Below are 22,528 nucleotides of genomic sequence, written 5' to 3'. Positions count from 1 at the left end.
ACACACACACACACACACACACACACACACACACACACACACACACGCATCTCTTTCAGGTCCCAGACCCAGGTTACATTTCAAACTATTTAAGCAGAGAAGGAGACTTCAAGTCTAACCACTTAAGCAAATAGGAGGTTTACACAACAAAGATATTACATATTGCAAGAATTACTTTTAAATGCACCAGTATTGTTCTTTTTTAAATAGCTGTTACCCAGGATCATCTTGTCCACCAGGCAAAATTATGTTTTTCCTGATAAGAGCATTTAATGGCAGACCGGGACTTAATGGTGGGTGTGACCTGCACTGCCCCTCTTGAGCTGTCCCTTAAGAGTGTGTGCCTTTGCTACGGGAATGGGGTCTAATGGCTGGTGAATTAACATTTACATCTTAGCATTCCAAATTTCCCTTATCTCTTAACAGGCCTGTTTTGCATACTTAGCTTTGGGACACGTTGGAGGCAGTGCTCCTTAAGATAAATGGCTCTTGTGTAACTTAATGTCTCATAAGCAAATCTATTGATACATTCTTTACCACGTTAAGTTAATTACTTTGAGTTTGTTCTGCACCAAAGCCTGCAGGAGGCAAACAGCATAGAGAAAATGACATGCAGCTTTTGAAACCTCAAAGCCTGCCCTCAGTGACACACCTCTTCCAACAAGGCTGTACCTCCTCATCCTTCCTAAACAGTTCCACAAACCTGAGACCAGGTTTTTAAGCATACAAGTCTACAGCGGCCATGCTCATTCAAACCTTCATAATTGCTTTAGATTTATTTAATTACTGATTGATACTGTTCACGTTTTAGTAACAGCTATGTTTAACTCAGAGCTCACAACATTCCTGGAAGTTTAATGGTTAGTTCTTAGGAACCAGTACAAACCGGCTCCTGGATATCACCCGCTGTAAGTACAGGGAGCTTGTTTGCTGACCTGGGGAGTAATACTTGAAAGATAACATCCCCAGGTCCAGATAGGACAGGCATGAAGCCCAAACCACCATGAGATTGTATGCTTGGAAAGACAATAGCACAAAGCAGCGTCTCAGGAACCCGGTAAGTATAGCCCAGGTAGCATAATCATCAAAAACCCTGCAAGAAATCCTTAGCCAGAATCCTGATCTTAATAACCAGTCAGAATGTATCCCGAAAGTGATACTTAACTTGAACTTTAATGGAAGCACCAAAAGTCTATGCCCAGAACGTCTAAAGCTGTACTCTTTAATAAGATCAGTGTATGACTGAGAACACAGGGTATTGGCTGTAAAGAATCTGGAGCATGTGTTATTTAGGTGCCTGGTTCTCACTGAGGAGTTGATGACAGTACTCGATTCCTTATGACTGGATGACCTTCCCAGCTCCAACACTTTCTCTGCTGCCATGACGTCAATCTACTGTGTCCTGAGATGCCTGCTGATAGCTCACAGTCTTGGAGGAAAAAAAAAATGAGGCTTTTTTACAAAGGGTTTTTATTCTCATCATCATCATTACTATTACTATTTAAAAATATTCCCAGTTCTCCTTTACTGGCAACACAACTGAAATAATTATGTTATACATTTCAGTTATCTTAAGATTGCTTGATCACAGTTAACTACCATGCGGTCCTCATTATCTTTTTAAAAAATAAAATGTGTTTGTGAGGTGGGTGGAGAGGAGAAGAGAGAGGGAAGGTACATGATTCAGGTGTGTACAGATGTGCTCTCCTGGGAAAGGGTGTGTGAAGGCCAGAGGGTGAGAAGAAAGAACACTGAAATAGATGCCGGGAAGATCTCTGCTGGCAAATGTTCAGCCTGTGTTTAAAGGCACGCGTCTCAGTTACTTCGCTGTCCTTTCTGACAAAAAAAGCTCTGACAAAAGCAACTTAAGGGACAAAGGGTTGTTTTGGCTCAGGGTTCAAGGGTCGAATTCCTTCATGCTAGTGAAGTTAAGAAGCAGGAGCTTGGGACAGATGCTCACATTGAACTCATGGTCAAGCAGAGACAATGAAAATATTCTCAGCTCACTTTCTCCTGTTCCAGCCTAGGGAGTGGATCCACACGCAGTGGGCGGGTCTTCCCAGCTCAGTTAACCCAGTCAAGATAAATCCCCACAAGCCCACAGGCAAAACCTGGGGGCCCATCTCCCAGGTGATTCTACATTTTAAGTTGATTATTGAAGTTAACCATCGGAGTGGGGTGGACGCCGTTCTCTTCTTTAACTTTAATTTTTAATAGTTTCATACACAACTGTGGTAGTATTCATTCCTGATGGCCTCTGTCGTCCCCCTTTCCTTGTTCTCTGATCCTTCTTCTTCTCAACTAGTCCTCCAGTGGCTACATGACTGAAGAAATGGTAGCCCCTTCCACAGCAGTCACTAGCAGACTCTAGGGCCTCAGGAAAAGGTGGGGTCGCGCAGATACCCAGGACCATTTTTTCATACTCAGTACTTTCACAGAGAAAATGTCAGCACAAGGCGTTAATTCACCTGAGGGTACAGACTGAGGAAGAAGCTGGGGCTGAATCCAACCCAGGTCATCTGACACCAGGGTCTAGGAACTTAACTATGCACTGTGACCTCTTAATCATTCAGGATAATCCCTCCCTCCGACTTGGTCAAGGAACTAAATGCTTACGAGGCTTCACTGTAAGAAATAAATGTTCTTATATAGTACACAGCAGTGATTACAGTAGCTGTAATTATGATGTTTTTAATCCCATTTCCTCTATTCTAACTAGGTGGGAATAAATGAGTTTGTGTTTACAAACTGCTTTGAAAGTCTGGATGAAAGGTGACCACTACAAATCTTGACAGCTCGCTCCCTAAAATCTTGACAGTTTTTTTTTTCCCTTATACAAAAAGAATGAACCTCGGGTTGGACTTGATGACTCGAGTGTGTCTCTGCCACCATCAATTGTGGGAATCAATGGTCACTTAAGATCTGGCAATTTTTACAAAAAATAATCCTCCAAGGTGACTGAAAAGAGGCTTGAGATGATAAGATATTAGAGAGAGCATTAGGATACCTGTCACAGCAGCACTTCAGAGAACTCAGCCTTCCTTTGTTCTGTGTTCACCTCAGCAGCTGATGGGAGAAGAGGTGCATTCTCCAAATTAGAGGAAAACTGTTACCTGCAGATTGCAAATCTTGTCCAAAGAAAATAGGACTGTGAAGGTAATTCTACTGGTGGCAATTTCCTGGCAGCCATCTAGAGTCTGCCTCTCTTATAAGTTTTTCTCCTGCAGCTGCCTGTTCCCTCTCTGTGTCTCTCTCTGTGGGGAGGGGGCATGGAAGGTCTTGCCATCTAGCCCAGCTCAACCTGTAACTCTCAACCCCCCTGCTTCAGCTCCCCAAGGGCCATGGTTATAGATCTGTGCCTACATGGCCATTCTTGGCTGGGCCTAGCCTCTACAAGGTAACAAGTCTTGACACTTCCCTGTCTTGAACAGTTTGCTTCTCCAGTTCTGATTAGGAGCTGTGCTCAGTGATGCTGGGGCATTTCTGTGTGGAATATTTGGATGTCTGGAAAAGTAAACTATCAGTCTATGGTACCAGGCTTGAGAGGAAACATTCAGCTCTGCATGGTGCTCTGCTCATTTATAAGCTTACCCACTCCTGATTCCCTTATTAAACATAAATGTGTGAGTTTGTGTCTTGAGATCACACACGCCAAACCCCACTCTGGAGTACGAGGGTGAAGCTAGCACAAAATGTGCTGTGATTGCTTTTTCTGCTGTAGCTTTCAACAGGATGTTATACGCAGGGTGGAGAGCTTTGGTGTGGATTCTTTCGGGAGAAGTTCTCATTTAAGACACCACAGGCCCATAGCTCGCAGGTGGCAAAGCGATTGTCCTCTCCCACACCCAAAGGTTCAGTTCTCCAACTACTGGGAAGCTTAGCAGTACATGCCTGTCTTCAAAGTCACTCAAGCCAGCTGCATGCAGAGCCTCAAAGGCATAATTTCCAGAGACTGACCTTCTCCAGGAAGTAGACCCCTGGGCACAACTGTCTCTGATGTCCAAGTCCTCTCGCTCTTTGAAAAGTCACAGGAAGGATGGGCCTCGTGCTCTGATTTCACAGCACCCACAGTATCTAAGTTCTGCTCTGATATACACAGGTAGAAACTGACTGGAGTGGAAGCGGCCTTCCTCAGTCGCTGTGGCGCCTGCTACTTTAGCCCACTCTGCACCAGATGCTGCGCTAATTCCAGAAGCCTCTGAGAATGCCACGTGCAAATAACGGGTCTGGGATGCCAGCATTGTGAGTGGGGATGTCTCTGCGGGGCCGTGACTGCATAGCAGCCAAAGAGAGCCGGGTGACAATGCGTAATAACCGGGTGTGCGCCACTGTGCCTGCGACCAACAAGTCTCTGTCTCCTGTTATCTCCCATTCTTGCTCTGCTTCGGAACGTGGCTTCTGTTAGTGGACTACACAGGGGAAATATTTAATCTCTGAAGTACACTGGAACTTCCTTACTGTTGGACTCGTGGTGTTAGGGGCCTGTTAAATTCCTCTGGAACCTCTCTTAGGCATTGCTAACAAAACCGGAGTTATGGGGGATAACTTCCTAGATATACAACTATAGTGAAAGGAAAGTGTTTGTTGAGCATTATATCTAAGGTGCAAGATAAATACTATTGTCCTGTGTTACAGATAAAAGACACAGTGTCACAAAGGACTCGGTGAAGAGGTGGTGCTCGCTTCTCTGAGTGCCCTTACCCAATCCCACTACATTCCTGCCACCACAATGTCTTAACCATCCCCTGCAGAAAATTATACTTTTAATTTCTACTTTCCATTTTCCAGAACCACCTAAGTATTATTGAATGGTGCCATCTTTACCGTGCTCGAGGCCTGAGTTAGCCAATATAGATTGGAGCCCTTCTATTCTTATTTTAAAACTCCAGTTCCATTTGATTTATAAACACTATCAGGAAAAAACACTCTTATTATTCAGGGCTGCATTCAGACAAAACTTGAGTGCAGGCCAGGGCCTCTTTTCTTCAAGTGCCACTTCTTTATCCCGCTTTTCACAGTACCATTTCCTTTCCAGAACCTCATGTGCATGCTCTTGGGTCTACCTTACCTGCACAGCAAGCATAATGGACTGTAAAGACCACACTTCACAACTCTCAGCGACGGCCAAGTGGAAGGTGAGCATATGGCCTAAGCATAGCCAATCTGATGCAATATTCTTATCCCTGTATTCTGAGAGGAGGCAAAAAAAAAATTAAAATTCACGAATTTTGTAAGGAACAGCCAGCAAGACGAAATCGCATTCCGGGCATTGGAGTCATTTTCCTTTTTCTGTTTTCAGCATCAACTTCCAAATCCCTGGGTGTTTCTGAAACATTTTTTTTCCTGTCCTAATTAGACAGGTTTCCGTGGCTGCAACCCAGGAACTCTCATAATGAGCCCTTCGTCCCTGTTGTCCAATCCACATGCTGCATCTGTCTCCCTCACGAGCTCCTGTTCACATTGCATCACTTTCCAGGTCAGGATAGCTGTCACGCCCATGGTTAGTGCTACCCAAGCAGGCACCTGACCTCTCAGAGTGAGCTGGCAACAGAGACAGGGATTGCCAATGCCCTTTCCAGGCTCCATCTCCAGGCGTCTGTGTGAATTGCTATTCACAGAGTTATGGAAGTATGTCCCACAGCTGCTTAATCCCATCATGGCCTTTCTCTCAGGATGGTTTTCCTCTCAGCTTCTGGATGTGGACAGTAGGCTTTCCTTTTTCCCAGCATTCACTCTGCTCCAAAGGAGGGTGGGGATCACTGGATATGTGGGTCAGGGAGTAAGGGTCACCTAGTACAACCTCCAGTGCTAGAGGGTCAACAAAAGCCGAGTAGATTCTACTTTTGCCTAGCTTGGGACCTTCAGAAGATTTCCTATCTGAACTGTGGATAAATTTTAGAGTCTCCCAAGGCTCAGATCCACGCCAGCCCAGACAAATGCCTGTTTTCTTAGCCTACTCTCCAATATTCTCTGCTCTTCACTTTGATTGTCCAGCAAAACTGCCATCTTGGATCTTTTTTGAGACCTTTTCTCCAGTCTACACTACAGTGCCTTTTTTTCTAACATCCCCCATGGCCCATGTCTACTTGGCAATGAAACACCTGTCATTTGTCTTTGAAGATGATTTCTTAACAGTTTATTTAATTTTATTTTTATGTGCAGGGGTGTTTCGTCTTTCTATATGTCTGTGTGCCATGTGCATGCAGTGTCAGAGGAGGGTTTCAGATCCCCGGAACTGGAGTTACATGGTTGTGGGCCACCATGTGGGTGCTAGGGTTCTGACTGGGATCTTATCGAAGGGCAGCCAGTGCTCTTAACTGCCAGACCATTTCTTCAGAGGAAATGCTAACAAGTCCTCCCATGGGCGGTAGGAGCGGCAACAGTAGAAGTGCTGCGTGTTTACTGCATACATGTGTACCTGTGTGAGTGTGTCCGTGTATGCAGAGGCCAGAGGTCAGTGCCAGGTATCTCCAATTACTCTTTGCTTATATTTTGAAGCAGGGTCTCTCACTGAATCTAGAATTCATTGATTCAGCTAAGTTAACTGGACACTGAGCTCTAGGGATCTTCCTATCTCTTGTCTCCCCAGAACTTGGATACTGGGAATCCAAAAGCAGGTCTCTGCTTTTGTGGCAAGCTCTTTATCTACTGTACCATTTTCCAGAGCCTGGAAATATATTCTTTGGTGAGCTATTTCTCTAGCCGTGTCTATGACTGCCTGATGTTCCCTCCCCCATCCTGCCTGTGTCTATTAGCAGTGATTTATTTCCAATCAATAATGATTTGATTTATTTGCAGAAGTCCCTTATGTGACTCAGTTACGTCCATCACATAAATAACTCATTGTGACCTGGCTGACTGGCTCTCACAGTGATATAATCTGTGTAACCCAATTACCAGATTGATCATAAAAAGCCCAGAATGGTTAACGAAGAAAAATGGCCCCAATCGCTCTTCAAAAACAGATGCTGAGGAAGCAATAAGGAAAAGTCTGAGTGGTCTGAATTCTGTGTCACTGTGCGAACATTCAGGAAAGAAAGTTGTATGATTTGAGTCATGCTGATGAATCTTAAAGAAGAGCAGCTTAAGATTCATTAGCTTAACAGAGGATGAGGAATTTACACACCACCTTTCAGACGCTTTAAGAGAGATACAAGAGACTTGTCTTGGGCAGGGGAGGTAGATTAGATGTTTGAGTATTTGCTGAACAGCTGTGAAGCACTGGATACTGGATTTGACTCCCATCACCACATGACAGAGCATGCTGGCACATGCCTGTAGTCCTGGCACTCAGGAGGTGGCAACCAAAAGGTCAGAAGTCCACAATGTTGAAAGTTCAACAAAGCCAGTCTAGCATAAGAGACACTGTCTCAAAAACAAACAACAACTTGTTTTTATTAAAACAGTTCTTCTCCATCTACGCACAGCTGTGGATGCATTCTTCTCAATTCCTCAGTCTTTCCAGAGGATCTGGGGACACAGCGAGGTGAAGTGAGCATCGTTGCCAAGACGTTCTTGCTGCATTACAACTGGGCCTTCATTTCCTGGAGATCAGGGCTGTGGAGCCTGTGGCCGCCCATCCTCGTGCTGGGAGAGTTCAGCCTGTGGCTGCAGGGTCTCCTCCAACAGCTGCAGCTGTTTCCCAGTCCTGGCTCTCAGGATGATTATCCGAGCAGCACTTCTGCCAGATAAGCACTAAGGCCACCAGGGCACTTTTTTTTTTTTTTTTTGTCCATGTGAAGGTTTTACATAACTGTCCTGTTTTCCTGCATTTCCTGGTAGGATTGGGTATGCTAGGCTATCTCCACACTTCAGAACCATCAGAGCTGTCATGTCCTGGTGCCCACCGAGGCTTTTCCAGTAGGTTTCTTCTCTCTTAGTTAGGGTTTGTTATTGTTGTGATGAAACATGATGACCCAAAAGGAAGGTAGGGAGGAAAGCATTTATTTGCTTTACACTTCCTAGAAGCACTGTTCATCATTAAAGGAAGCCAGGACAGGAACTCAAACAGGGCAGAACCTGGAGGCGGGAGCTGATGCACAGGCCATGGAAGGGTGCTGCTTACTAACTTGCTCTCATGGCTTGCTTACTCTGCCATCTTATAGAGCCCAGGACCACCAGCCCAGGTCGGCACCACCCACGATGGGCTCGGCCTTCCCCCATTGATCACTAATGAAGAAAATGCCTTACAGCTGGATCTCATGGAAGCATTTCCTCAACTGAGGCTCCTTCCTTTCAGATGACCCTAGCTTGTGTCAAGTTGACACATAAAACCAGCCAGCACAGATATGTTTAGTGGTGTGACAGGTGGTTCTAAAGACATACACTTTGCTTTTCCACCAATTCAGGGAGGATATTTGGTCAGTCCTCACATTTCAACTTAGGAAATTAGAGCTGTAAATCCAGTAAGTGGCAAACCCATTGTCCATACCCAGACTCAGCTCTCTGGCCTTTTTGACTGTTCTCCCTCTTCTGTTCATTGAGTAAGAGGAATCTTGCTGCACCGTGGTCATTCTATGGCTCTCTGATACCTCTTCATGCTCAACTACTGACAGATGCACAATTCCTACAAAAAAGCTGTTAACCCTCAACACAGTCTAAGAGCTGATAATGAGAATAAAACTTAATACACACACATACAAAGAAATACCATGCACCGAAAATACATGTAATTAACACCTCATTTCTTATTTTGATGCTAGTGGCATTTAACCTTTAACATAATAAACAGGTTTATGAAAAGTTACAAGGAAAGAGAAATCAAGTCCTATTTATTTCATGACATTAGGTTAAGAAGAAAGCATTTTACATCTCAGGAAACCCTTTGTGCTAACACCTAACAGCCCAGATTCAAAAAACGACAGTTGTCATGAGTTCCAGCCTTGTCACATCCTGGCCTGATGTCCATGGACAAACAGCTGTAGTCTAGATGTAACATGGTGCTGTGAACAGTGGTATTTGTTTCACCTGCTGAAGCCTCCAGTAGTCTCATGTTTTGACATCTAGAGCAGAACAGAACCTGACACATGCAGAAACAGGTCAACAGACTAGCATGTTGCTCAGGTTCCATGTTTTGCTCGTTTCTGGCTGCTCACCCATATCTCCTGATTCTTAGCCCAGCATTTGGCACAAGAAACTCAAACTGCTTTTGTTTGCCTGTAGAAGAATTTTAATTTAGAACATGGCTGCTCTGGCAGGAGATCACATCCAAAGACCTTCTAGGTTCCTGTGGATCCAGCTAGAATACCAACACACCTTTAATCCAGGAGACCAAAGCAAGCAGATCTGGCTTCAAGGCCAGCCTGGTACAGAGCAAGTTTCAGGTAAAGAGAGGCTTAGGTCCAGGGATGGCAGTCCATGTTTTTTTCCCAAACAATGAAGGTAAAGTTAGTTTGTAGAAGGAAGCACCCATGTTTGAAAGTGATGTCTAATTGAGTAGCAGAAACAATGATGGATCAGAACAAGACTTGAGAGAATAGGATATACCCAACTCTCATGAAAAGAGAGAGGATACATAAGCTACTTAGCTACTTAAGGGGCAATGAGAGAGAGAGAGAGAGAGAGAGAGAGAGAGAGAGAGAGAAGTAGTTTTACCCAGACAGTAACAGAGAGATGTGTTGCAGAGAGAGAACTCAGATGAATGAATGAGCTAGAGAATGAGAAGGAACCAGGAGGTTAGAGCAGTTGCTTGAGTTAGTTTGAGGCTAAGCAGAGAATTCAGAGGCGGATAGAAAAGCCAGACTGAATAAATCGGCGGAGAGTGGAGTTTGAGCCAGAACAGCTGAGCTGAACCAGCCAACCTGAAGCTTAGTAAGAAAGGGTGAGTTTATTCATTAGTAAGTCTCAGAAACATTCTAGGGCTTGATTAGATTGTATTGAGTCTGGAAGCTTCCAGGACTGGGCCTAAATTAGCAGACAGAGGCAGCAATCCTCTTAGACAACAACTAAAACAGGTTGAATAAAAGTTCCTTTTACAATTGTCCTTACTCTAACAAGCAGAAAGTGCTATTTCAGAATGAATGCCACTGGTCCACTTTCCAGGCAACTTAATATTCCAAAGGTCCTTATATCTACTTGCTCCACTGTCCAGCCAGCTGTCACTGCCTTGTGTTGTCATCCCTAGCCAGTGTTTCCCTACAGCTCTGGGGATGTCAACATCCTAATAAATTCTATTAGATCCATGCTGCCAGGTGTATATTCTGAAACCCAAGAATGCCCAAGCCTGAAAGTCTTTTTTTCTTCAACCTCTGTCTCTGCCTCTTTTCTTTTAATCCTGGGGATCAATCAGTATCTAACCCAGGGTAGTGAGGATGTCATGTAAGTGTCTTACCATGGAGCTACACCCAGGCCCCTAAAGCTTTTCACAGTGTATATATTGCGAAACCCGTTTACGCTGAAAATTATTCACTGACAAAACACCTGTGTGGGCAATTTTTTTTTTCTTTCCTGAAAGGCGTGATTTTACCATGGCAGCCACATTAGCAGTGCTGCTTTTGATGGCAGGTCAGGCTGACTTGCCACTTGCACAGATGATGACAGCTTATCAAGAGAGGGGGGCTGTCTACAAAGTTGTGTCTGGAGGGAAGGAAGGAGTATGGTGTGATTCAAGAACACTGAGCCATTGCCACCCCTAGATCTGCCTACTAATAGGAAGACTCCAGAGAGAGCAGCATACAAGAGGGCTCTCATCAGGGTCCCAGCTTCAGATGGAAGGCCGCCCTCCCCCACCACCCCCACCTGCAGTGAATAAGCCTGAGGATTGGTGCACAGCCTCTCCTCCCATCCCTCTAGACTTCCTGTTGGTTCCCTTCCGGGTTGCAGACAACCTAATCCAGTGGAGATCCCGTCCCTGGACTAAATGTAACACCAGGTCAGCCCATCTGAAAGGCTAATAGAAGCAGCTCAAATAACACATTCTGCCATACAATATGTGCAGTCTGGCAGCCTTCTAAACCTGAAAACTCAAGGATGCTGGCAAGAGTTGTACTTAATTAGGTTAGTAGCACGCACAAACATTTGGAAAGTGGCACCACACACAGAACCTGTTTTTATTTGCTGCTTTGGGGCTATGAAGTTCTTTGAGCAATTTGTAAGAATTCCTTGGCTAACCTGAAAGGTGAGAGCTACTACCCTGAGGAGTACTATTTATCCACCAATCCCCTTATAATCCATCCATCCATCCACCCACCCACCCACCCACCCGTCCATTCATTCACAAAAAGCTGTCCACAAAGCCTTTTGTCGTAGTTAGGTCTACTATCGCTGTGATGAAATACCATGACCAAAAGAAGCATGAGGAGCTAAGGAGTTTCTTTCACTCAGAGTTCTATATAACAGATCATCAGCAAAAGCAGTGAGAACAGGAACTTAAGCAGGACAGGAACCTTGAGGCAGGAGCTGATGCAGACGCCATGAAGGGGTGCTCCTTTCCAGCTTGCTCATCATGGCTTCTTCAGCCTGCTTTTTTTCTTATAGAACCCAGGACCACCAGCCCAGGGATGGCACCACTCACAATGGCCTGGGTCCTTCCCCATCAATCACTGGTTAAGAAAATGCCCTACAGCCTAGCCCACACCTTGATCTTAATTGAGGTTCCCTCATCTCAGATGACTTATGCTTATGTAAAGCTGATATGCAGCCTTCTTTCTGAAGTGTCTGCTATGCAAAAGAGGAGAGACTCTAGGATATAAAAAAAAAAAAAAAAAAGAATGATATCAGCCCTTCCTGCAGCCTGCAGCTGAGCAGAAACCACCAAGTTGCTGGAAAATAGTAACTTGATCTTGAGTTGGCAATGGGTTTTCCCCTCAGAGCTTTCTTGCTCCTTGGCTTTTCATTCTGAGAGGAGTTTCCTGGTTCCATCTGGGCTTTAGGGGGAAAAAAGACCAGGACCCATTAGCAATCACTCACGTGGATGTCAGAGCAGAGAAGCACACAGGGCATGGGAAGGGCAGACTGCTTTAATTACAGGGTAGAATGAAATTATTCCTGTAACAAAAGCAAGAGCAATTTCTAGAAAGTGGCAGGGGGAGTAAGGGGGGGAGGGGATTTGACTGATGATCACTAAGAGCTTTCACAGGAGACAGGAGAGAGAATCTTTAAAGGAATTCCAGCCAGAACTATAGTCAGGAAAAAGACTATAAACACTTTCAGGTATGTTAGTACATAGTGTGTGTGCGTGTGTGTGTGTGTGTGTGTGTGTGTGTGTGTGTGTGTATTTATACCTTTCTCCCTTAAAATTCCCCTTAAAATACCATTCACAGAGTCCATAGCAGTCAGGACCAGCTTTCATACAGTCTTGAAACAGTATCTCTCGGTGTGATCAGGACTGGGTGGAGTAAGGGGCGTTAAGAATGGGGTAAGGGTCTGCCTGTTGCAGTCTTGAGGGCATGGGGGCGGGGGGGGGGGGGGAAGAGCTGTCCCGCGTTTGGAGAGGGATGGCTTGGGCAGAAGGGAAATCAGGTTTACTGTAACCTCACTAGCAAACGGCAACGCAACCCAATTCTTCAGTCTCTAATTCGGATGTTTAAATAAGAGTGTCACATTTTTCTCCCTTTTTTTCCCCCCAGAGCACCCATTCCAGACTTAGCCTCTCTCCCCTTGCCTAAGGCATGGTTTCTGTCTCACTTCTGACTGCCAGGCAGGAAACGTTCCTAGCCACGGGATAAGCCTCCCGTTTGAAGGGGGCGAGGAGGAGGAGGTTGAGAAGAGGAAAAGAGGAACAAAGGAAGAAAAACACGAACTTTACTAGAGCAGCTGGCTGGAGCCACCAGCTTGAGGCAGGTTTCCAGTTTCCTAGAAGCAGGGATCCTTCTGGGCGTGGCCCAGAGTGTATGCTAATCTTTCTGCTGTTTTCCCTGTGGGCGTGGCCCCCACTGTATGCTAATCTTCCGCTATACTCTGTGGGCGTGGCTCCCAGTGTATGCTAATCCGTCCGGTTGTACCCTGTGGGCGTGACCCTCGGGCGGGCGGGGCCGTCCTGGCTGCGGATCCGCGGGGCGCCGGACGCTCTGGGCCGCTGACCCGCTCCCGGGGCTGGTCCACGTTGGTTCGGGTCTTTGTTCTGGGTCGTCGCGGGGACATGCGCGGCTGAGGATGGAAGTGGAGGACTCGGGCGGCGTGGTGCTGACCGCCTACCACTCGCACGCGTGTTCGCAACCGCAGGGCGCGGAGCCACGCTGTGCGTCCCGGGCGGCCGCCAGCCACCCGCTCAGCAGGTACCGAGCCGCTCCGCGGGCCGCGCGTCGGGCGGGGCAAGGGAGGCGGGCTGCGCTTCGGCGAGTTTTTTGTGGAGTTGATAACTGAGCATGCTCTTTTTATAGTCCTGATTGGAAATGAGAAATGGCCCGGGCAGAAGTCTGTGTGTGGCTGGCTTGAGCTGAGGCTAGCAGCGGTCCCTGTAGTCTTGATGGAACTTTATGATGAGTTAGACACGTACATCATTTCTGTGGAAGGCTCTCACCAGGAGGAATTTTAAAATATTCCTAAAAACCAAACACAAGCCGGATGGGGAAAAAAAAAAAAAAAAGAAAAGAAAAGAAAGAAAAGTACTCGCAATTACTCAGATTAACTATTTGGAGCCAAAGTTTCCCCTCAAAAGGAAACCTCCGGTGACGTATCAATCCCGCTTCTGGTGTAAATAACCTCAATTGTGTAAATGCAGTGATGTCATTATTTGATGACTGCTGGTGTCCATTCTCCGTGGCAAACGCAGTTCCTCTTTCTTTGGGTGGAAAGAAGTTTCTAACCTGTATATGCGCGTTTAATAAACCGGGGATAATCCACATTGCTCTGACAGTGTCCATCTGCTCCGTGAAGGATGAAGGACAGTTAGAGCCGCACTAACAACACCAAAGATGTGCGGACAAAAATATCCCGAATGTGAGGTGGTTTGCCCGCTGGCGTATTTAGGGGAAGTTCATTTGTTTAAGCGTCGCTATCTGCTACGAATACATCACTCGATGCCTTTATCTATCTATTTATTTATTTGTTTGTTTGTTTGTTTGTTTATAGCCTACTCTTTGGTGTGTTCTGATTTCGTTTTCTAATGGCATTTTTATGTCACTGTTATTTTTAATTGTTTTTTTTTCTCACACTTCTAACTTTATGTGATCATAATTACTTCTGTTTCCCAACTTATTTGATTTGTGACTATGTCACAGAATGTGCTTTGGAAGGCATCCATGAGATGAACCGACCACACTGGCTTAGGAGCCACCCCGGGCTGGCTTAGCTCACAAAGAAATTACGGTCTCTTCCGAAGAAGAGAGCGGGTTGAGGCAGAGCTCATTTTTATACAGACAATGAGAAACGGACTAGTTTCATCCGGCACCAGGACTCATTTATGTCATTTAAAGGCTGTTAGAAGATACAAACTTTCCTTTGTATTTAGCGTGTAATTCTCTTCAGAAATACCATCTTGGATCATGATGGCTTAGACTATGAGTGACTAAATACATGGGATCTGATGCAAAGCAAGGGCTTGGGTGGAGCTTAAGCCCCAGCAGCTGTCTTTTGGGCACCAGCCAGATAGCGGAAATCAAATTGGAGGGAGAACCTTTATTAGCTCAACATGTGGTCTTGCGGAATGAAAATGCTTGAGAGTGGGAGTGGTGATATCATAGTCAGTCCTTTACCATGAACCAGTTAGGTCCACGTCTGTAACTTGGTAGTTGCCTTTCACGCTGCAGGACCCTCTGTTTTTTCCCTCCTCCGAGGCAGGGGATGGAAGTGTACAGCCCCCTTCCTTCCAGCCCCTCGAACAGCAAGATCATGAGAGAATAGATTAAGTCCTTGGTACTCAGTAAAAGTTGAAAATAGAGGTTCCTGTGTTTACCAGGCGCCAGAGGATACCACCTCATCCATCATGTGTCTGATAACAGAAATTATCAGACCCGGTTATTAACCTTTGGCTTACCAGCTACTGATCAATACTTCCTTTCAAGCAAGAAGCAAGATGCTATTGTTGTACTCTGGAAGAAAGCACTCTCTCTTTCACAAACACACTTCCCTTAAACTCTGTTATGTATCTGGAGCCTACTTGTGGGTCAGTGAGTAGTCTGGCTCTGGGAATGTGATCACGGGCTCTGGCTTCCCAAGGATCGGCATTCTTTAGCTCTTGCTTGCACAGATGGAAATCAGAGCTAAGCCTTCCTCCTTCCTCCTCAGGCATCTAGTACTCCTAGTTTATCTAGTTTTCAGTTTGGGGCCTTAATTTTCCCACCAAAATATAGTATATCCCCCATCCCTATGTGTTGTTCATTTTGCCACCATTATTTTCAAATACTGAGGAAGTGTCTGGAATATTGTAGTAGCCAAATAAATGTTTCTTGAGGAAATTAATGGATTCCCACTAATATTATAAATGGCCAAGATAAAATGGCTCTTTTTAAGAGCCAAACTCAGCCCGTTTGCCATACTATATCTTAGTAAAACATCAAGCATTGGAGACAGGAAGATAAATGGGATTCTCTTCTGGCCACAAGAATGTGGCACCAACAGACTTTTACAAAAGGATGCAACAATAGAACTTTTGGGAGGAAAGGAGTGGCACAATTTCTAATATAAGAAGTTCCTGGTGTAACTGGATTTCCCAACTTCCGGTTGAGAATGGGGGGATAGTACCTGGGGTGCATGCTGCTGCCTGCCAACACTGTCCCGGGCTGAGGAATAGTCATGGCCGCTCACTGTGCTGGCCTTGGGAGCCCCTGTTTGCCGTACTCTTCCTGCTGCTTTTCCGCATTAAAGTCAGCAGTCCACTTAAATTCCTCTGGGGCCCTGCCTCTTCTTTCTTTCTTTATTTTGTTAAAATAAACGAACAGCAAAAAAGTGCCCGTGGAGTCAGGCTTGGTGCAAGATTGCCAGACCCTACCGTCACCTGCATCCGTGACTCCCCTGCTTCAAGCCAATGACCGGAACTGCTTAGAACACTGAGCGACGACTCACGAGGTACCACAAATGTCAATGACGTCCTTGATGTAAAGTAGACTAATCCAGGTCAAAACAATCAGTTTTACAGCTCCCATATTAGAATGTGGAAGAATTCAGAGAATCTCTTGCTCTTTCTTGCCTTGTTTGATGGATTACAACTACATACGGGATATAATGAACGAAGCTGTCTTCAAGCTCAGAAGCACGTGCCCTATAATGGCACTTCTGGGTACCTAAGACTCTGCGATGGGGTTGGCTGGCAATGTCTGCTCCAGATTTCAATTTAAAAAAAAAAATCAGTATTTAATGTAGATAAGCAGTTTATGCTATTTTATACATGGATCATTCTAAGAAGGTCAGCACTCGGAGAGTAAACAATGTGTTGATACAAAAGATAAGGTCCCACTTCTTGGAATTTGTCTGGGGAGTTTGGCTCTTTTAAAACATCACTGTTTCCTTTTGAGCCCTCCCCCCCCCCACACCGTGTTTCCTTGAGAATTATCTGCTGTCTTCTGTGATTGCTGCCCTCACGTTCCTAGACTCTAACTAAGCACAGTGTGGGTAGACTTGGTCGTGAATTGTTATAAGATCATTTCCTCATGTAGCTTTTGTCTTTTATGGTTTTCTGAGGAATTGATTTAAGAGACTCTACAGTCTTTCTTTGCTCTAACTTCTTAGGAGTCACACACCCGTCTTGCTGAAGCTCATTCTGCTTTATTGGGGCTAAGAGATGAGAGTCTTGCCAATGTCTGCTCTATGAAAATAAGTTGTTGAAATTGTCTTTAAAATCGTGCTTTTTAGAAAAGCCAAGTGTATACTCTGAATCCCAAGAATGTTGACAAACATCCAAAATACTTTCACGTATAAAGTGAGAATTAGCCAAAGATGATGGTGGTTGCCTGATTTTTCAAACATTTTCTTGCCTAAGTGAAATAGCGATGCAGACATTTTGGGGGAGGGCCGAATACGAAAGGACCATGATTATTTCTAGTTGTACAATAAACTTCCTGAGAAATGACAAAAATAGAGAAGGAAATAAGGTAGCTCTTCCTCAAAAACAAATAGAGCCAGCAACCAGGATTACCCTTGGGGTCTCCTCTGCAGCCCTGTCCCCACTTCTGTGAAGGAGACATTGAATCTTAATATTACAACCATATTTTTTTTTAAATAATGAGAACAATTTAATAAAACAGACTTGATGTTTAGGAAGCAAATATTTCGGATAAAACTGAACTTAACAATTTTTAGTGATGATCTATTTAGGGTTGAAGTTAGTTTAAAAAATAGGTATATCAACATGTCAACATTTGTTAAAATTAGACATTTATGTAAGCCCGTGTGAGCTTACGCATATACAAAGCACAGCAAATTCTAGGGAGTGGAGGGCTGCTTGTTCTAGAAGGTTCAGAAATAGTAATGGAAATGGAATTCCTAGATGGGGATGGGGATTTATAGGCCATGTGTATGCTGTGGTTGAAAGCAGAGCTGGTGTCTCTGGTTTCCTTCATGGACTCCCTGCTGAGCAGAGGTGCCTCCATATGTAGCGCTTGTTGCTAAACATCTGGTATATTTCCTTTGATCCTGTCGTTCATCTAAACATTTGGCCAGTTGCTCTATCCATTTTTAACCTGCTCAGTTCTCTCTGACCATTAATCCCTGACGCAAACTCAAACACACAGGAAGTCTAGCATGACCTGGAAGCACGCTTTCCCCCCTTAACTTTTAATTTTCATGACATACCTTTACATTTACGGAAAATTTGCAGCAGTCACCTTCACCCAGATTCCTTAACATGTTAACATTGTTGCAAAACCAGCATTGCAATGGTCAAAACTGAATACAGTAAGGATGGCATACTACAGTTAACTAAACTACAGACTGTATTCTTACTTCGCTACTTTTCTTGCCAGAGTTAATTTTCCTGATATACAGTAGAACCCAAGATCTCACAGTGATCTTAAGCACGTCTTCTAGGCTCCTTTCCGCTCTGGTAATCTGTCTTTTATGACCCTGCCACCTACTGCAAACTGGCTGGTGATTTCATAGGAAGTCACTTCAATTGAGCTGGCCCAAATGTGTTCTTAGGAATTCAGTGAGAGTTTGAGAAAATACTGTGGAAGTGACCATGGGCCATCCTGTCAGCTGCCTGGTACTCAGATGGTATATGATGTTGACGTTGGTCACCTGGGTAAGACGGCCTTGCTAGGTTTCTATACCACATAGTCACTGTTTTGTCCTTTGCAATGAATTGTTGTCCTCCTGGAAATACTTTCTGCAAACATCTTTCCTTCAGAAACTATCCTGTACTGCTTTTAGCATCTGTCTATGGATCATGGCAGTGAAATTTATTACTGTGGTGTTCTGATGATGATTTTTTTATCATTTCATCTTGATTTGACTTAATTTATGTGCCATGAAATAATATATTCATCATTCTTTCTAAATGTATTATTTTTTATGTCCATCACTTCTACAAAGTGAACCCGATATTAAACAGGCATCAGTAGTCAGGTAATAAAATGATTTCATTTTATCTGGCTTTGACTTCATGAAAACCGTGGAGATGAGTTTCCTAATTTTTTAAGATCTTTTATTTTTGGAAGCAATTTTTTGAAGCCTTAAGAAAAAAAACAAAACAAAACATAGAGTTGCTAAATTAAATGCTTTGTGAGAGACTGTAGCTGTTATTAGATCTCATCTCTTTCATTTCTTAGAAGTGTCTTGGTGGTGCTTTCCTGAGATGTTACCTAAATATCTGTAAACTGTATTGTAACCCAAGAAAACATTCAAGTTTGCAGATAATCAAATGTTCTTTTTATTCTACCATCAAACCAAACAATGTTACTTTTGGAGTAACTGTCACCGTCTCATTTCTCAACCATGTGGTCTCTAGGTATCAGCTCCGGCTGTGACTAAAAGGCAAATGTTAGGTACGGAAGCAAAAGAGGTGAGTGGAATATTTCTTAGAAGGAAATTTGGGGATTAAATCCTATCCATTGAGGAGCTGACTTAGTATTTTAAAATCTCTTTATAAGAAAAGACAAAGTCAAACACATCCTTAAGTAGTGTAGAAGTGAGCCTTGATTGTTCTAAAGGACCAGAAAGATAGCTCAGAGGGTGAAGGGGCCTACTGCCAAGCCTGATGCCCTGATTCAATCCCCAGGAGCCTCATGATAGAAGGGGAGAGATGACTTCTGCAGGTTGTCCTCCCACTTCTATGTGGATGCAGTGGACTATGAATGTGTGCACATGTACACACACACACACACACACTGTAAAAGCAAATTAATCAACAAGTTAAATAACTACTGCTTGACTTAAGATGCAACAGCTTAGTGAATAACTGTAAGGGTGTGTAAGTTACTAAAGAGTAAGTAGACTATATTTTTATATTGTTTTATTTCTTACATAATAATGTTCTTAATTAATATTATTAATTTCTTAATAATAATGTTTAGATAATGATAATGTTAATAATCATTCTTGAAGACGGTGTTTTCCTATGCAGCTTCGGCTGGCCTGGAACTCTCTGGGTAGCCCCAGCTGGTTTTGAACTCTTGACCTCTGCCAAATAACAGAGATATAGGCATGGACCACCACACCAGACTGAAGTTATTATTTATTGTTCTTAATTTTCCCACATGCTGAAAAGTGAAATTAGATCCATATCTCTTGCTTTGCAAGAATATTTATTTAGACAGGATTAAAAACCTTGATACAAACTAAGCACATTGAACTTGTTACAGGGAAACAGAGAAAGCACATTAGGATAGAGTGTAAGCAAAACCCCCAGCAGCGCAGAAAATGGCCACAGGGATTGATAAGTGCATTACATGCAATTTCAAAGCTTCCACAAACAAGAAACTATCAGCAGAATGGACAGACAGCCTGGAGAATGGGAGCAAACCGTTGCCGGCTCTACTTCAGACGGGAGTTAATATCTAGAATACATAAAGAACAGCAAAAAGTAAATCCCCAAACTTGCAACCAACAAACCGGCCAATGAGCTGAATAGATTGTTCCCAGAAGAAGAAACACAAATGGCCAATAACCATTTTAAGGAGTGTTCAAGATCCTTAGCTATCATGGAAAATTAAAACCATTTTGAGATTCCGTCTCACTGCCATTCTTGGCTGTCGCCAAGAGAGTAAATGAAGCCAGATGCTGGAGGGGAGGGCCAGTTACCCCTGGTTGGTGGGAGTGTGAATAGATCAGCCACTGTGGAAATCGATGTGGAGGCTTCTCTGAAGGTGGAAAATAGGCACATCCTATGGTGCACCTGTGTCGCTCCTGGGCATGTAGCAAGAGGACTCCCTCTCTTGTCACAGACACATACATATGCCTGTGTTTGTTACTCTTCTTATCATAGTAGCAAGGACGTGAACTCAGCCCTGATGTCCGTCAACTGATGAGCAGATACTGAAAATGTGGGACATAGCCGCATAGATGGAATTTTCTTCAGTTGTAAAGAATAGTGAACTCACAAAATTTTCAGGAAAACGAGTAGAACTGAAAATATTGCCATTGATGAGGTAACATGTGCCCAGAAAGGCGAACAGTACATGCTTTCTCTCGTATGCAGAGCCTAGCTTCTAATTGATAGGTTTGTGTGTGTTTGTGTGGAACTGTGGGTGGAGGTTAGGAAGCCAGGAAAGGGCCCATGAAATGGGAAAAAAATAAGTCATTTTACCAGAGAGGGTTGCAGAGGGTTGCAGGATGCGTGTGGTATGAAAGTGGAAAGGTCAGTGGAGGGCCACGGTCAAGGAGAGCTGGAGAATCAACCAAAACTAAGTGTCCCTGGGGATGCCGCAAGGAAACCCGTTATTTTTTATGCCAATTAAAAATTAACTTAGAGGACAGGGGTGTGGCGCATCCTGTGGGTACCGTGTGTTCTGCCACACTTCAGTAAGGAATGTTCCAGGTGACCTGACAGGTGTCCAGTGCCAGGTAATTCCAAGGGTGGGCTCCGTATGCTCAGCCTCACTGCCAGGAACAGCTGGCCGTCTCCGGTGACTCTGAAAACCTGACCAAGTGTGTGCATTCTTTGCAGTCCCTCCAATGACTGGACAGTGACCGCACGCAAACAGCTCAAAGGACAGGAAGGAGAACTGCAAACCAAAGATAAAGAGACACGGGGGAATTTTTAAGCTGTCAAGCAAATAGGACGTATCTAAGCTGTCTTAGTCCTGGGTTGTGCCGCTGATTATCTTTATGCAGAAAGATATGTCTTTATATCTGCCGTGAACTTTGTGCAGCATCGCAGAATTCTCTCTTTTCTCTTTTGCTTTCTTCTTCTTCTCCTTTTTTTTTTTAACATCTATATGGTATAGAGACAAGAATTCATTTGAAGTTGTTTCTTTGTTATTCATCTGTGAAGACAAACATAAAAATGCTAATCAATGCATTTGACTTTAAACAAACATCACTGTATCTGTGTTCCTACAAAAGCCACTGATGCAGTTATGTGGTTTTCTTCCTTGTTCTGCTTCGTCTCCTCTTCTTCCTCCTCCTTCTCTTCCTTCTTCTCGCCTCACTCCCCTTCAAGGCTGGCCTCACACGCTCCAGCCTCATCCTGTCTAGCCCTGGGATTGCAGGCTTGTACCACCATGTGAGATGCTAAAAAAAAGTATTAAACTTTAAAAAATGATAACATACCAATATGGTAGCTCATGCTTTTAATCCCAGCACTCTGGAGACAGAACAGTCTAATATCTCTGAGTTCAAGGCCAGCCTGCTCTAAAGAGCAAGTTCCAAGCCAGTCAGGGCCACACAGTGAGACCCTCTCTAAACAACCAAACAAACAACTGACTACAGTACTATGATAATGTTAATAATTATTATTCTTTAAGACAGTGTTTTCCTATGCAGCTTTGGCTGGCCCAGATCTCTCTGTGTAGCCCCAGCTAGTTTTGAACTCGTGACCTCTGCCAAGTAGTAGGAATATAGGTGCGGACCTCCACACCAGACTGAAGTTATTATTTATTTTTCTTAATTTTCTCACACGCTGAAAACTACATCTGCCTCACCTTCACTGCTAGCCTTTAAAAGTCCAAATTTACATAGTAGGCCAAGTTAAGGTGTTAGAGGTTGGGATTAAGCTATGTTTCAGTAGCACATGCAAATGAAGAAATAAAGCCCATCTTTTTTTTGGAAGTTTTCTTGATGATAGTAATTGGAGCAGTTCTTACTTACCACAGTGTAACGGGCTGCTCTAATGAGCGTTGAGCGATTAGTTACGCATTAGCTTACTGAGGGGCAAACACAAGCTGAGGGCTTGACATGCAGGTCTCATGTAATCCCTGTGACAGTCCTGTGACCCAGCTACTCTGCCACAGAGGAGTCACCCAAGACCACACACTCAGCAAGGCCATGGGAGCCAAGGTCCCACCACATCTCCTTCCAAAACTCATCTTTTCCACCTTTTACTACAATCCTGTGACATTGATTCGTATATTCGGTCTCAATTTGATGATGGATTCATTGAGAGCAACTTAAAAATGGAAGCTATTATAAATGTTCAGCTCTCATTTAAATTTTCATTTTGCATACATTTTATGGTGTGTGTGTGTGTGTGTGTGTGTGTGTGTGTGTGTGTGTGTGT

At 44.1% G+C, this 22,528-nt stretch overlaps 1 protein-coding gene across 1 annotated transcript in view; it reads left to right on the top strand.

The window, feature by feature from the left end:
* The first annotated feature begins 13,033 nt into the window (after positions 1 to 13,033).
* The window catches only part of Arhgap28 (Rho GTPase activating protein 28), a 151,376-nt gene continuing 141,881 nt past the window's right edge, over positions 13,034 to 22,528 (top strand). Inside the window, exon 1 of the mRNA XM_055610184.1 lies at positions 13,034 to 13,214. Coding sequence (XP_055466159.1) covers positions 13,093 to 13,214 — 122 coding nt within the window. The 5' untranslated portion in view covers positions 13,034 to 13,092. The remainder of the gene's footprint in view (positions 13,215 to 22,528) is intronic.

Source organism: Psammomys obesus, unplaced genomic scaffold (genome assembly GCF_907164565.1).
Source record: "Psammomys obesus unplaced genomic scaffold, mPsaObe1.curated_primary_1811, whole genome shotgun sequence".
Taxonomy (NCBI): Eukaryota; Metazoa; Chordata; class Mammalia; order Rodentia; family Muridae; genus Psammomys; species Psammomys obesus.
This window is presented reverse-complemented; position numbering and strand designations above follow the sequence as displayed.